General features: G+C 29.7%; 1 protein-coding gene and 1 long non-coding RNA gene across 4 annotated transcripts; one reads left to right on the top strand and one right to left on the bottom strand.

The window, feature by feature from the left end:
* The first annotated feature begins 1,900 nt into the window (after nt 1-1,900).
* On the top strand, nt 1,901-5,389 carry LOC145191759 (protein Wnt-4-like). Of its 3 annotated transcripts, XM_090066670.1 has the most exons (5): nt 1,901-2,069; nt 2,175-2,280; nt 3,319-3,554; nt 3,757-4,073; nt 4,228-5,389. In XM_090066670.1, exons 2-5 carry the CDS (start codon nt 2,213-2,215, stop codon nt 4,699-4,701), a joined length of 1,095 nt encoding a protein of 364 aa, XP_089922796.1. In that variant the 5' UTR covers nt 1,901-2,069; nt 2,175-2,212; the 3' UTR covers nt 4,702-5,389. The 3 variants fall into 3 exon arrangements, with proteins under 3 accessions (XP_089922796.1, XP_079925049.2, XP_089922797.1); XM_080068923.2 differs by lacking the exon at nt 1,901-2,069 and having other exon boundaries at nt 2,092-2,280; XM_090066671.1 differs by lacking the exons at nt 1,901-2,069; nt 2,175-2,280 and adding an exon at nt 2,828-2,961 and having other exon boundaries at nt 4,228-4,902.
* Nucleotides 5,390-7,758: 2,369 nt separating this feature from the next.
* On the bottom strand, nt 7,759-8,443 carry LOC149882044 (uncharacterized). The gene is made up of 2 exons (XR_016445166.1): nt 8,339-8,443; nt 7,759-8,194 (listed from the first exon to the last, which is right to left on the bottom strand). It is a non-coding gene; the product is annotated as an uncharacterized LOC149882044 (long non-coding RNA).
* Between the last annotated feature and the right edge of the window lie 3,104 nt (nt 8,444-11,547).

Raw genomic sequence — 11,547 nt, 5'->3', positions numbered from 1 at the left:
ACATTCGAGTCTCAATTTTGACTTTTCCAATTGATCACAAATTCGTAATTCTGACCATTTTGGTTTAATCGTTTTCTGAGAAATGCGTCTGTCAAAAATATTCAACTCGTACTTCTGACAGCTCTCCAATCACAACTTGACCGATTTCCGTGAGAAATCCATTTAAAATGTATCATTCCGGTTTATTCACCTTTCAGAAGCATTTAAAAATTATAGCGATGCCTTTTCTCGGATATTTAACTGTTGTTGACGAATATACATTGACTTTTTTTTATCAGAATTTCTTATTTGCTTTTTTTCAGCTCTTTTGATTCTTTTATTGATACAATCATGGAGTTTACATTACAAAGCTTCGTTGCTCTTTACAAGCTGTCTGCTGCACTAAAACTAATTCTATAGTATGTCCAAACTAATTCTAATTCTGATTCTATAGTATGTCCAAATAAAACGTTTTGTTTTGACGTTTAGTAACTTGAAAGTAAAAGAACTTGTCACTAAAAACCTTAGGTATATTTAAGAAAAACTGTTTCTACTTCATCTTTCTCAGACGACATACTGAAATCTCACGCTTTAATATCCAGCAGCTGTTGGTATGTTCAATATTCAACAACTGTATGTTTAAGAACTGTGACACAAAATTAATGTCACCTCAAAGTAAGAACACACCATTTCGATTTTTTAAATCAGTTTTAATATCGAAGCATAAAACCGCTCAGTTTCATGTAAACTTTAAGGTAGAAACGCACCAATTATATTTATATTTATTGATTTTTTAAAAAAACTTAAAAAATCTCTTATGCGTTGAGTATAAATATTTTATACGTGCCTTAAGTTTATAAGTTTATTTTCATATTTTTTAACTTGAACAATCGAGATGGTGCTTTTTCACTTTTAGGTGATGATATGTTATCGAAAAAAGTGATTGCGTTAAAAAAAACATACGGTTTTTTTTTTACTTATGATAAGCTTATTTGGATGTTCTAGACATTGTACTATTTAACTATTTATTAGAAAGTATAAAAAATCCGGTAGATATCAAGTTAATACACAAAATTTACGACGAACTTGTTCTATACTTTAAGTTTTGTACTTTAAATGTATGCCGGATACGTATTTTTATCACAGGAACAACTTAGTTACTAATGAAACTATTGTGAAATCCGAACATGTAAAATAAGCTAGCACTTATTTGCTAAATCACACGCTCTTTTGACCAACGACGCCAACTATTGTTGCTAAGCGCATGACAAAGATGACACATTTTTTACCACACAGCTCTAAAATAAAACGACAATACAAAGGTGACTTCAACTTCAAAGATTATGTTTCCTTCGTTTGATTTAGTACATGCATTTTTATATATGGTTTTTAATGTGAAAAGTCGTCATACCGTAAAGTAAAGTTCCGTATTCACATTCATGTCGTTTTTTATTTCATTGGTGGCGTGGCTCTCCAATTTTCATTTTGATATAGCACTTTTTAAAAAGTTTTTAACGGAGCTCTGCAAACTGCTGCTAATTCTTGATAGATTAATTCCGTAAAGGCCCTTCATTTTAAACCTTCATAGATTGTATATTTTGTATATTTCTATTCATCATCCATAAGTTATAATTCAAAATAAATGAAAAAGCAGTTGGTTTTTTTTTTTTTTGTTGTTAAAAATAACGAAATATATTTAAGTACCATTAAATATTACATTAGATATCAATACATTACATTTAAATGTCTTTATACATCAAAATAATCTTTAAAACTTCGTCTCCAACTAATACTTTCAGTCAAACTTTTAATCCGGCACGGTTTGGATTGCCAAATTAGAAGCATCTTGAGACGGATATTGTAACTTTATCGAAATGTGAACGCTTATTATTTGATGAGGAATTCTTGAAATAATTCTTTTAAACGATAATTAAGTAAAAAAGATCAATTAAAAGCAAAACAAACGCGACATTATTTCGTCAACAAATATATATCTTTGGGTACAAAAGCGTTCGATCTTTGTCGGAATAATTCACAGTGATGTTAAATTGCGTGACTAAACTCGGAAGGAGTATTTTGAATGCATAAATGTATTTGCTTTTTTTTAAAAAAAAATTTCATTTTGAGCTTGTTGTTTAAAGTATTGCTGGTTACTTATTCCAAGATTTTTGTAACGACTTGATATGATTTTATAGGAAAAAAAAAAAACTTGATTATTCAAAACGCCGTTAGCATGGATTTTACATTTTATCTGCTCATTATGATGGGAATAAAAAGGAGTTATACGAACATGAAGTGGCTGTAAGTTTTTAGCGTTTTAAGCGTATTGCGAATTTTCAAGGGCGAGTTTAGTAGCAAAGTTCAGTATTTTTTTAACAAATTTTTTTGAAGGAGATTAAAGCTTTGATATAGCAATTTGAAGTTACTAGTTCTTTGAACGGTTTATAAAAAAAATTTTCAAATATCAATTCAAACCATTTTATATTTATCATATGTATTACTTATTATGTTTGAAAATTGAGATTGACGAATGAAAGAACACCACAATAGATATCAAAGCTGATTAAGAAACTAGATATCTTGGATTTAAAATTACGCTTAACTTTTAGAAGAACGCGGTTTGAATGATTTTCGAACCGTCGATTTAGTAGATTAGGTCGAATTCATAGACAGATCGACTTTGTTGCATAAATTTACGATCTACAATTTTTTTTTTTTTTTTTTTTTTTTTTTTTAATCAAGATAACAATAATTAAGAGGTGACGTACTCCAGAGAGTAATTTAAGGAATAGAATATTCCAAACCAATTAACTTTTCCGTGATCTTGATAACATATCTGAAGAGAATTATGGTGACAAGAAGGCGATGAAACAGACTATTGTTTTTAAGCAGGACATTTTAATCAAAACAAGCGGAAAGTAGGTTTTATACTGTCTGCAATACTGAATAGTCTGCAAAGGAAGAAAAATTGAAAAATTAACAGTAATAGATAATTTCTTTTTTCTTTAAAAACTCATATTTTTAAAGTTTAGCACAGTGTCGGTTGTAGTTAAGGGGACTGGAGTTAAATAAAATGACATTTAATGGTGTTTCTCGTAATTAAACTTTTTTTTTAGTAACAGTTGTAATTTATGTGTGTTTTTCATTTATGATAAATAAATTTCGAAATAAAGTTTAAAATACTAATCTTAAGTACCTACAAGTGAAAAAAAATAAGCAGTTAATAACAAATGTTTTAACCAGTAGACTCCGCCTCTAGAATTAAATTGATTATCGCATTTGCAGCTTCCCTAATAAGATTTTCACATTTTTTACTTTTGTCGTAATCTTTCTTTTCAGGGGCGTTGATCAGTTCCCATCCAGTTTGATTTGGTCTCATGGCAACGTGTGTCGCAAAAACTTCGGTTTTAACGGAAGACAAGTTAACTTTTGTCGATCAAATTTTGAATGGATGTCTTTGATGAAATCTTCTACAGCTGACACAAAAGAAGAATGCAAAGATTTGCTTAAAGATAGAAGATGGAACTGCCAGAGTGTAAATAAAGCCCCCAATTATGATGATGATTTGAAAAAAGGTAATAGTAGTTTGGTAAACTTAAAAATATTTGATGTTAATCTGAAAATTCCTTCAGCTGATTTTTTGTTACGGTTTATAAAGAATGACTTCCAGAAAACTTGTTGACTGCGAGTTTAGGTTCCAATAATCTGCTAACTTCATCAAAAAAAAACATTCTTTCTGCTGAAAATGATGTTAAGGAATCCTTTTTGTTTTTACAGATACAAAAGAATCTGCGCTCTTACATTCACTATCGGCTTCTTCACTAGCGCTGTCAGTTGCCAGAGGCTGCATGGCAGGAAGAGTTGACAAATGTTCTTGTTCTCAGACCAAACGGGAATTTTCGTTTCCGTCGGAGATGGTAGACCCGAAAAACCTCAGTAATATAAACAACATAGTGAGCTGTAAGGACATAATCCGCGTTGGAATTGACTTTGCAAACGTGTTTTTAAGACTTGGGTTTAGAGAAAAAGCAACCAACGAAAACCAAGAAAAGTCTTACACAATACGAAAGCACAACATCAAAGTTGGGCTTCAGGTAAGATAAATTTTTTGTAAAGCTATATTTTATTAATTGATACTAATTCTGATTGCTGAAGAATCTAAGAGTAAAAGTTAGAAACCCATTTTAGTACAAATTTAAGATGATTGGAAATGATTGTTAAAAATGATTACTAAAAATATTGTTTCAGGAATTAAATCAAGGAGAAGAAATTTCTTGTATTTGTAACGGAGCCACGGCTGGATGCGTTACAAAGTATTGCTATCGAAGACTTAAGGAATATTCCGTAGTTTCTAAAACTCTTTTAAAAAAGTATGATGAAGCCGTGCTTGCAAAGTTAAAAAGAACAGCCATAGATAACACTGCTATGGATCAACCCGGTAAAAACACTTATCAGATACCTGTTTCTCAATCAGAAAAACTTATTTACCTTGATGAAGGTCCTGATCATTGCAAAATAGTGAACGGGTTTCACAAATCCTCTAGAAGACAATGCGTTCTTGATGATACGCAACCTAACAGTTGTTCAAAACTGTGCTGTTACATGGGGTATCGTGAGAGAATAATAGAAATAGTGTCAGAATGCAATTGCAAGTTTGTATACTGCTGCAGAGTGGAATGCGATAAGTGTAGAAGTATGAAAAAGGTTTACGAGTGTCTCTAAATAAAATGTTGTTCCGCGAATAAGCAAAAAATATAAACATAGAAGTACAACGACAGTTCAAAAAATACAGTTGCAAAAGTAACGCTAATCTAGTTATAGCAGTTGTTTACAGTGTGAAACATAATCGCTCCATTTAATCCGAACAAAAAAGTATTTTTTCGGTTTTCAAAATCTAAAAAAAAGAAAGAAAAAATCTTTCCTTTTGGGAAATGTTTTTGAAAATATTGTGATCAATATTACTTTTCTACATTTGCAGACTAAAATCTGTAACTAACGAATCATAATATTTGCTAAAATGCGTTTATTTTATATCAATTTATGCGATTTTTGTATATTTAAATGGTTCTAAAAGGTTAAAATCGTAAACGGATCTTTTATATTTTTTTCAAGGAAGTATTTTCGCCAACTGTACTGTTGCCCAAGATGGTATTAACTCGATTTTTGCTTTTAATAGCATTATTTTGATCATAAACTCACAACCATTTTAGCCTATCAGTTTTTAAACATATTTATATTGCAATTATTTAAAATAACTTGTAAATATGGTTTTATTTATTTTTCTTGCACTTTTTAACTTAAGTTAGAAGTGTTGTATAAATTTTGTCGTTTTGTTTTCAACATAGTGGTTGTAGAAATATTTGCAGTTGGAAGAGAGAGGAGAAAGCAGTAGCATTGTCTACAATTTTACTAATTTTAATGTTTCTTTTTTGTTTTTGAAGTTTAAAAATTAAAGTTTAGAAATGTACATCAGCTTTCTATAAAAATTTCATATAAAACGCTTTCAGCCGAATTGCCCGCTGGGAGCGATTTATTTTTAACGTTGGAATTTAAATAAAGTCTTTCAAAGAATAGCACCAGAGTAACATAAGAATCTAAATTTCCATTTTAAATCAAATAAAATTTTCCTTACATATAAAGTATATATATATATATATATATATATATATATATATATATATATATATATATATATATATATATATATTACAACAAAAATATAGAATATAGTCGTCTTGACTACAAATTTATCTAAGATTTTAAAGAAATCATTCAGTGTAATTTACCATTTGTTAATCCACGATTAAAAAGATAAATTAAGATATTACTTGTCAATGAAAAACTTTGGCATTTTCTTTTTTGTTGATATTGATCTATAAACAGTCATTAATATGCATCCGTTTTGCCGCCCAAATTGTTTATTAAATGATCATTTTAAACTGATATAACCAAAGTTGCTATAAGGATATTAAATAGCTTTAAATAGAAATCTTATTAAATTTTATTAAGAAGAGAAAAATTTATATATCATATTTCCTCGGAGACGCCTTTTCATCAACAAACATAAATCTGAGCTTAAAAATGCTTATCTTTTTCATTAATGTGGGTGGGATTTTCCAGGTTAAAGATTAAGGAACTTTCTCTTTTTGCTTCTTTGCTTAACAAAAATGTTATCGGTTATAAAAGACTATTACGCACTTTAAAACCTCTATATTGCAACGGTGTTCTTTTAGAATAGATTTTTTACTCCAATACAAAGTTTTTTTTGCCTTAACGAACAACAAGGGGTCAACGCTTATTTGACGCTTTTCAACTAATTTTAATTTTATAAACAACTCTCTTCAAATAGAAATTACTTTTTTTCTTATTGCTGGCTGGAGTTCGTTTTATTTGCGCTTAAATAATTATTGTTAGGTATTATTTAAGCAAACGACAACAACAAAATTTAACTGTAAAATTTAAGCAAAAAACAATAAAGAGTATTACGTCAAACTATATCATTGATTCAAACTACATCATCGATTGATAATTTGAACTTTAAAAATGTCAATCTTTAACAAATCCTTTTACTCGTTATACTTTAGGTCACCCATTATTTCAATTATTTCATATAGCGTACATATTTGGGTCACCCATTATTTCAATTATTTCATGTAGCGTACATATTTGGATGTACATTTAGCATGTACATTTATAGACTAAAAAATCAATTCTGTAAGTAGGATAAAAATAAGTTGAAGTTATAAACTTTTTATTTCCCAATTTATGTATACTTACATATCTGTGCAAACTTGCAAATATCTAATATATTTAAATTATGAGCAGTCGATGAACAATTTTAGGACAATTTATGAGTAATAGTAATGATTTATGAAAACTTTTATTAGAAAGAGTAGAAAGGTGCAAATATCTAATATATTTAAATTATGAGCAGTCGATGAGCAATTTTAGAACAATTTATGTGCAATTTAGGAGTAATATTAATAATTTATGAAAAACCTTTTTAGAAAGGGCAGGCAATTTCTGGATCCCTTAGCCGGACATATGGACACACAAGGGCTCTCATAATAAAAAAAAATTAGAAAGTTTGTTAACTAAATTATTCGCTAAAGCTTGTTTTTTTTTAAAAAAAAATAATTCGTCGTTCAAGCCCGCCATGGTTACTTGATATTTGATGAATGTTTTTTTATATTTTGTGTTCGAATACCACATTTTACAAAGCTTCAATTAGCTTTTAATTGCAATAATGTGACGATTGACGATTTTACCTTTATATTCTTTTCGTGATTAAATAAGAGTTAGATTTATAATAACATTTCTATGCGCGCGCGAGTGTGCGCTTGTTTGCGAATTTTAATGCTTTTATTTCATTTTACAAGATGACATATATAAAAAGTTAAATACCAAGGGTAGTGTCACAAGGTCCTCAGAAAAATTTTTCTTACCGCTATAAACATTTCTATTATAAAGAGCTAGTGATTCACAAAAGTATGGACTATTTATTCGCAACCATTGACTTGCCTATAAATGGCGCTACATGTCCATACTTTTAGTGTGCGACTAAAGTTTTGAAATAATTATCGACTATTCGCTAATATTCGATAACTTTTTCCAATTGTATTCACTCAAATTTATTAACTCGGAGCCCTCTGCACCCTTTGCAACAGCACTGAAGGTTAAGACTAAATTATGCAGGTGGAGCTCAAAAAGTTAGAACCGAAAAAAGCAAAACACGTCATTATGACAAAGGATGAACAACGACAAGAGAACAAGACACAATCAACTTTTTAGATATGTTTTACAATATTAGGAAACTACAGCTCCATCATTAAGTTACAACAGAAAATAAAAATTGTGTCATACAACCACCAAGTATTCACTGGCAACACATAAATGAAAACAAGTGAACTAACCTTTCACTTTGAAAATAATGATAGTTATTTATGGCAAAAATATTTATACATATTTTTAAATGTTTGATGTAAATAATAGCAAAAAATCTAAAAATTGATCAGCTAAGTTCCAACTTATCAATGAAAGTTTTTTTGTAGCAACCGTTTTTTTGTATCGAGTTTTTATGTTTCAGTTTATTGAAACAAAAGCCTTTAATCATTTTTATATTTTCTTCTTAGTACGTTTGACCACACCCACAAAAACCAAGTGCAACATACTGCACAAACGACGCTCATGACAATAATTCCTGCAATGCCCATATCTACATAATAATCCAAACAAATCAATTCAACATTTTCTGAAAAAAGAAAAAAAAAAAAAAGATCTTTCTACTGTTGTGTTTTATATACTTGCCCTGATTATCTTTTCTTTTTTTTTAACATTATTGATAAAAAATGATTCTTACCTATGTTAAGGTCCTTCCCCCACTTTCTTGAAAATGACGTGCTTCTTTCTGTTTAACGAGATTAGAACTTCATTGGAAAGTAACTTTGCGCTTAACATAGCCGAAGATGAGTTATGTTAAAACTCAATAGCGATTCATCTGATGCAACATTTTTTTTAAGAGACGAAAACTAAACGCTTTCGACATTTTTTATGGTGGTTCCTACGTAATCAAAAAAAGTTACTTTTTATTCATTAAGCATTAATTTTCTCAAAAGTAGGTACAGAATGTGTAAAAAAAAAAATTTCGAACACCAATAATATATTGATGATCACATAGAGGCCTATAATAGTCAAAATAACCCCTAAAAGTTGAGTTTACTAGAAACACAATTACTCATGAGTAAAAGCTCATTTTACTTTCAAACTTGGTATACTTGTTCGTGCTACCTGTATCTAGTGCGGGAATTTTTTTTATTAAAAGATCATGTTTCTACTAAAAGTTATGCTTCAAAACAACTGTATTTTCGAAAAATGTGCTAGGCCTCTGATCTTAGTTCCCTAACCACAACTTACAAGTAATAAACTTATTGGAAAAAACTCAGGCACTAGCAGTACACTGGATGAATAAGTCCTGAAAAATCCAAGTAGCTATCACTATTAATTCAAAAGTTATGATGTTTTTTGTGAGACAATTTTCTTGAAAAACGATACGGTAGAAAATCAAAAAACAAGAAAAAATTTGTTTTTAAAACTAAAATCCTCCTTTTAAATAAGTTTCTCCTCCCTCTTTATGTAAGTCTTTATCCAATAAACCCTTCTTGATGGCTTTTAGTTTTTTTCTTTTTGATTTTGTCTTATCTGATGTTTTAATAAGTAAATTTTGGATGCTGCGTCGGTTCATTTTTTCAGATATAATATTAAAACAGACACCGGTCTGTATTCCAAGTTTTTCATACACTTTAACAAGTCCAAATTGACCTTCGTTGAATTGAAGAATAGCACTATATACATCTAATTTTAGAATTGACCTTTCTACAAAGACTTGCTTAGGACATTTCATCCTGATAATATTATTCAGGGACTCGTTAGCATTTTGAGTTTCCCCGTGGATGCACTTGCGAAGAAGATCATCATTTGAAAGATCTTGGAAAATCTTTGACAAGATAGGAAACATCCACTCTGGTAAATTAATCTTCTCTTTGTGTTTTTTAAGTTTATTTTTCATATAACTACACCACGATTCTTCTCTTGGTGGACAAAACATGTGGCGCTTATTTAAGTTAGAAAAGTTGGTACAATGATGAAGGATAGCACCTATCCACTTTTTCATTGTGTAAATTTTTTCATCGTTAGTGCAATTTAATTTTAGACTTCTTCGAATGGCAATACCATAATATTTTGTTATTGAATTGATGGAGTTGTTTGTCAATTTTCCTTTTCCACCAAATGATGTAGAGGTATTATATTCTTGTACTAGTGCCCTAAGTCGAAAACCTATTCGTTTATTTACATGTCCAATACATTCAAGTTTAACAGGTGATACCAAACCCCATATTAAACACTGTCTACAATGTTTTGATAAAACAATAACATCCAAACACTTTCCTTTGCTTACTGCTGTCACTACACCGTTCAATGAGGAGTGTCCTCTTTTTTGCCAAGTTCCATCAATCGATACACGGCAAGAATGTATACCTGGGACAATTTCTTCCATTTTTGCTTCATTTGCAGCATTTTGCATACTTTCTATTGCAGAATTTTCGTATGCAGAAAATAACTTATTATTAATATTTCTAAAGGCAGTATTAGATATTGAGTGCATATTCATACACCGTGCAAATGTTTTAACCAATTTCTCGAAATGCCATAACCAATCGAACATTAATTACACTCGGTTTACAACCATACATTTTTTCATAAGCACTAAAAGATGAAGTATCCCACCCAACATAAGACGACTTTAAGACGTATGTAACTTGTATTTAACTCGTCTAGACGTCTACAACTAGCTAAAGACGTGTTTAAGACGGCTTTTCAACACCTCATTAAGACATCTTCCAACAACCAGTTTAAGATGTCCTTAAGACATTTTAACAAGACGTCTTTCGGAATAACCAGTTTAAGACATCCGTGAGACATCTTGACAAGACGTCTGTCGGAACAACAAGTTTAAGACGTCCTTAAGACATCTTAAGAAGACGTCTCTCGGAATAACCAGTTTAAGACTTCTTTCGGAATAACCAGTTTAAGATGTCTTTCAGAATAACCAGTTTAAGACATCCGTGAGACATCTTAACAAGACGTCTGTCGGAACAACAAGTTTATGACGTCCGCAAGCCTTCTTAACAAGACGTCTGTCGGAACAACCAGTTTAAGATGTCCTTAAGACATCTTAACAAGACGTCTTTTGGAATAAGCAGCTTAAGATGTCTTTAATCGTGGAAATATTAGAGATGGACGTGCAAAATTTTTGTTTTTTTGCAAACCATGCTAATTGCGCATTCTTAAAAATCTATTGTTATAAACAATAATATTTTAAGAAATAACGCGGATGATGAAAAGAAATTAAGATCATTTACTTGAATACATGTATAACTCGAGAGGTAATAGTTAATACGAAATATCAAGAAGTTTTGTAGCTAACTAGAGCACAATGGTTCCATGTTTAGTGAACTACTCCATCTACCATATTGCTGCAGTCTTCTGGTTTATGAATATTAATGAATTTTCTATTTGGGCTTGCTCCATTAGACACTATAGCCCTTAGTTTAAGTCCAATGGATTCTAATATTGTATATATATATATATATATATATATATATATATATATATATATATATATATATATATATATATATATATATATATATATATATATATATGTTTAACAACAGGAATATATACAGTTAAGGATAAATAACTTATACATAAAATGAATATAAATAAAAGAAAGAAAAAATAATTTGCCACAGTTTTAAAGAATTTAGCGAAACCAGTTTATGGCAAACCGCAAGAATAACTTAGTATTTAACATTAACATAACATGATTTACCAGCTATATATAAACTAAATTTTATTTGACAAAAACTAATGGGTTATTATGTGCTTTTTATAATAAATGAAATAATATATGAAGTATGAAAAACGAAAACATGAAATTTTGCAAGATAATTATAAATTTGAATAACTTTTTAAAAGATTTTGCATTATCAAATAAGTTAAAAAATA

The sequence above is a fragment of the Hydra viridissima genome, unplaced genomic scaffold (assembly GCF_058129835.1).
Source record: "Hydra viridissima isolate aposymbiotic clone 2 unplaced genomic scaffold, HvirCarnegie_v1 scaffold_11, whole genome shotgun sequence".
In the NCBI taxonomy this organism is placed as follows: domain Eukaryota; kingdom Metazoa; phylum Cnidaria; class Hydrozoa; order Anthoathecata; family Hydridae; genus Hydra; species Hydra viridissima.
Note: the sequence above shows the minus strand (reverse complement) of the source record. Positions and strands in the feature narration are given on the sequence as shown.

Coding starts and splice junctions, on each gene's coding strand:
- LOC145191759 (XM_090066670.1), top strand. CDS start 2,213: ATGGATTTTACATTTTATCTGCTCATTATGATGGGAATAAAAAGGAGT. Junction 3,555..3,756: donor TGATGATGATTTGAAAAAAG/GTAATAGTAGTT, acceptor TTGTTTTTACAG/ATACAAAAGAATCTGCGCTC. Junction 4,074..4,227: donor ACATCAAAGTTGGGCTTCAG/GTAAGATAAATT, acceptor ATATTGTTTCAG/GAATTAAATCAAGGAGAAGA.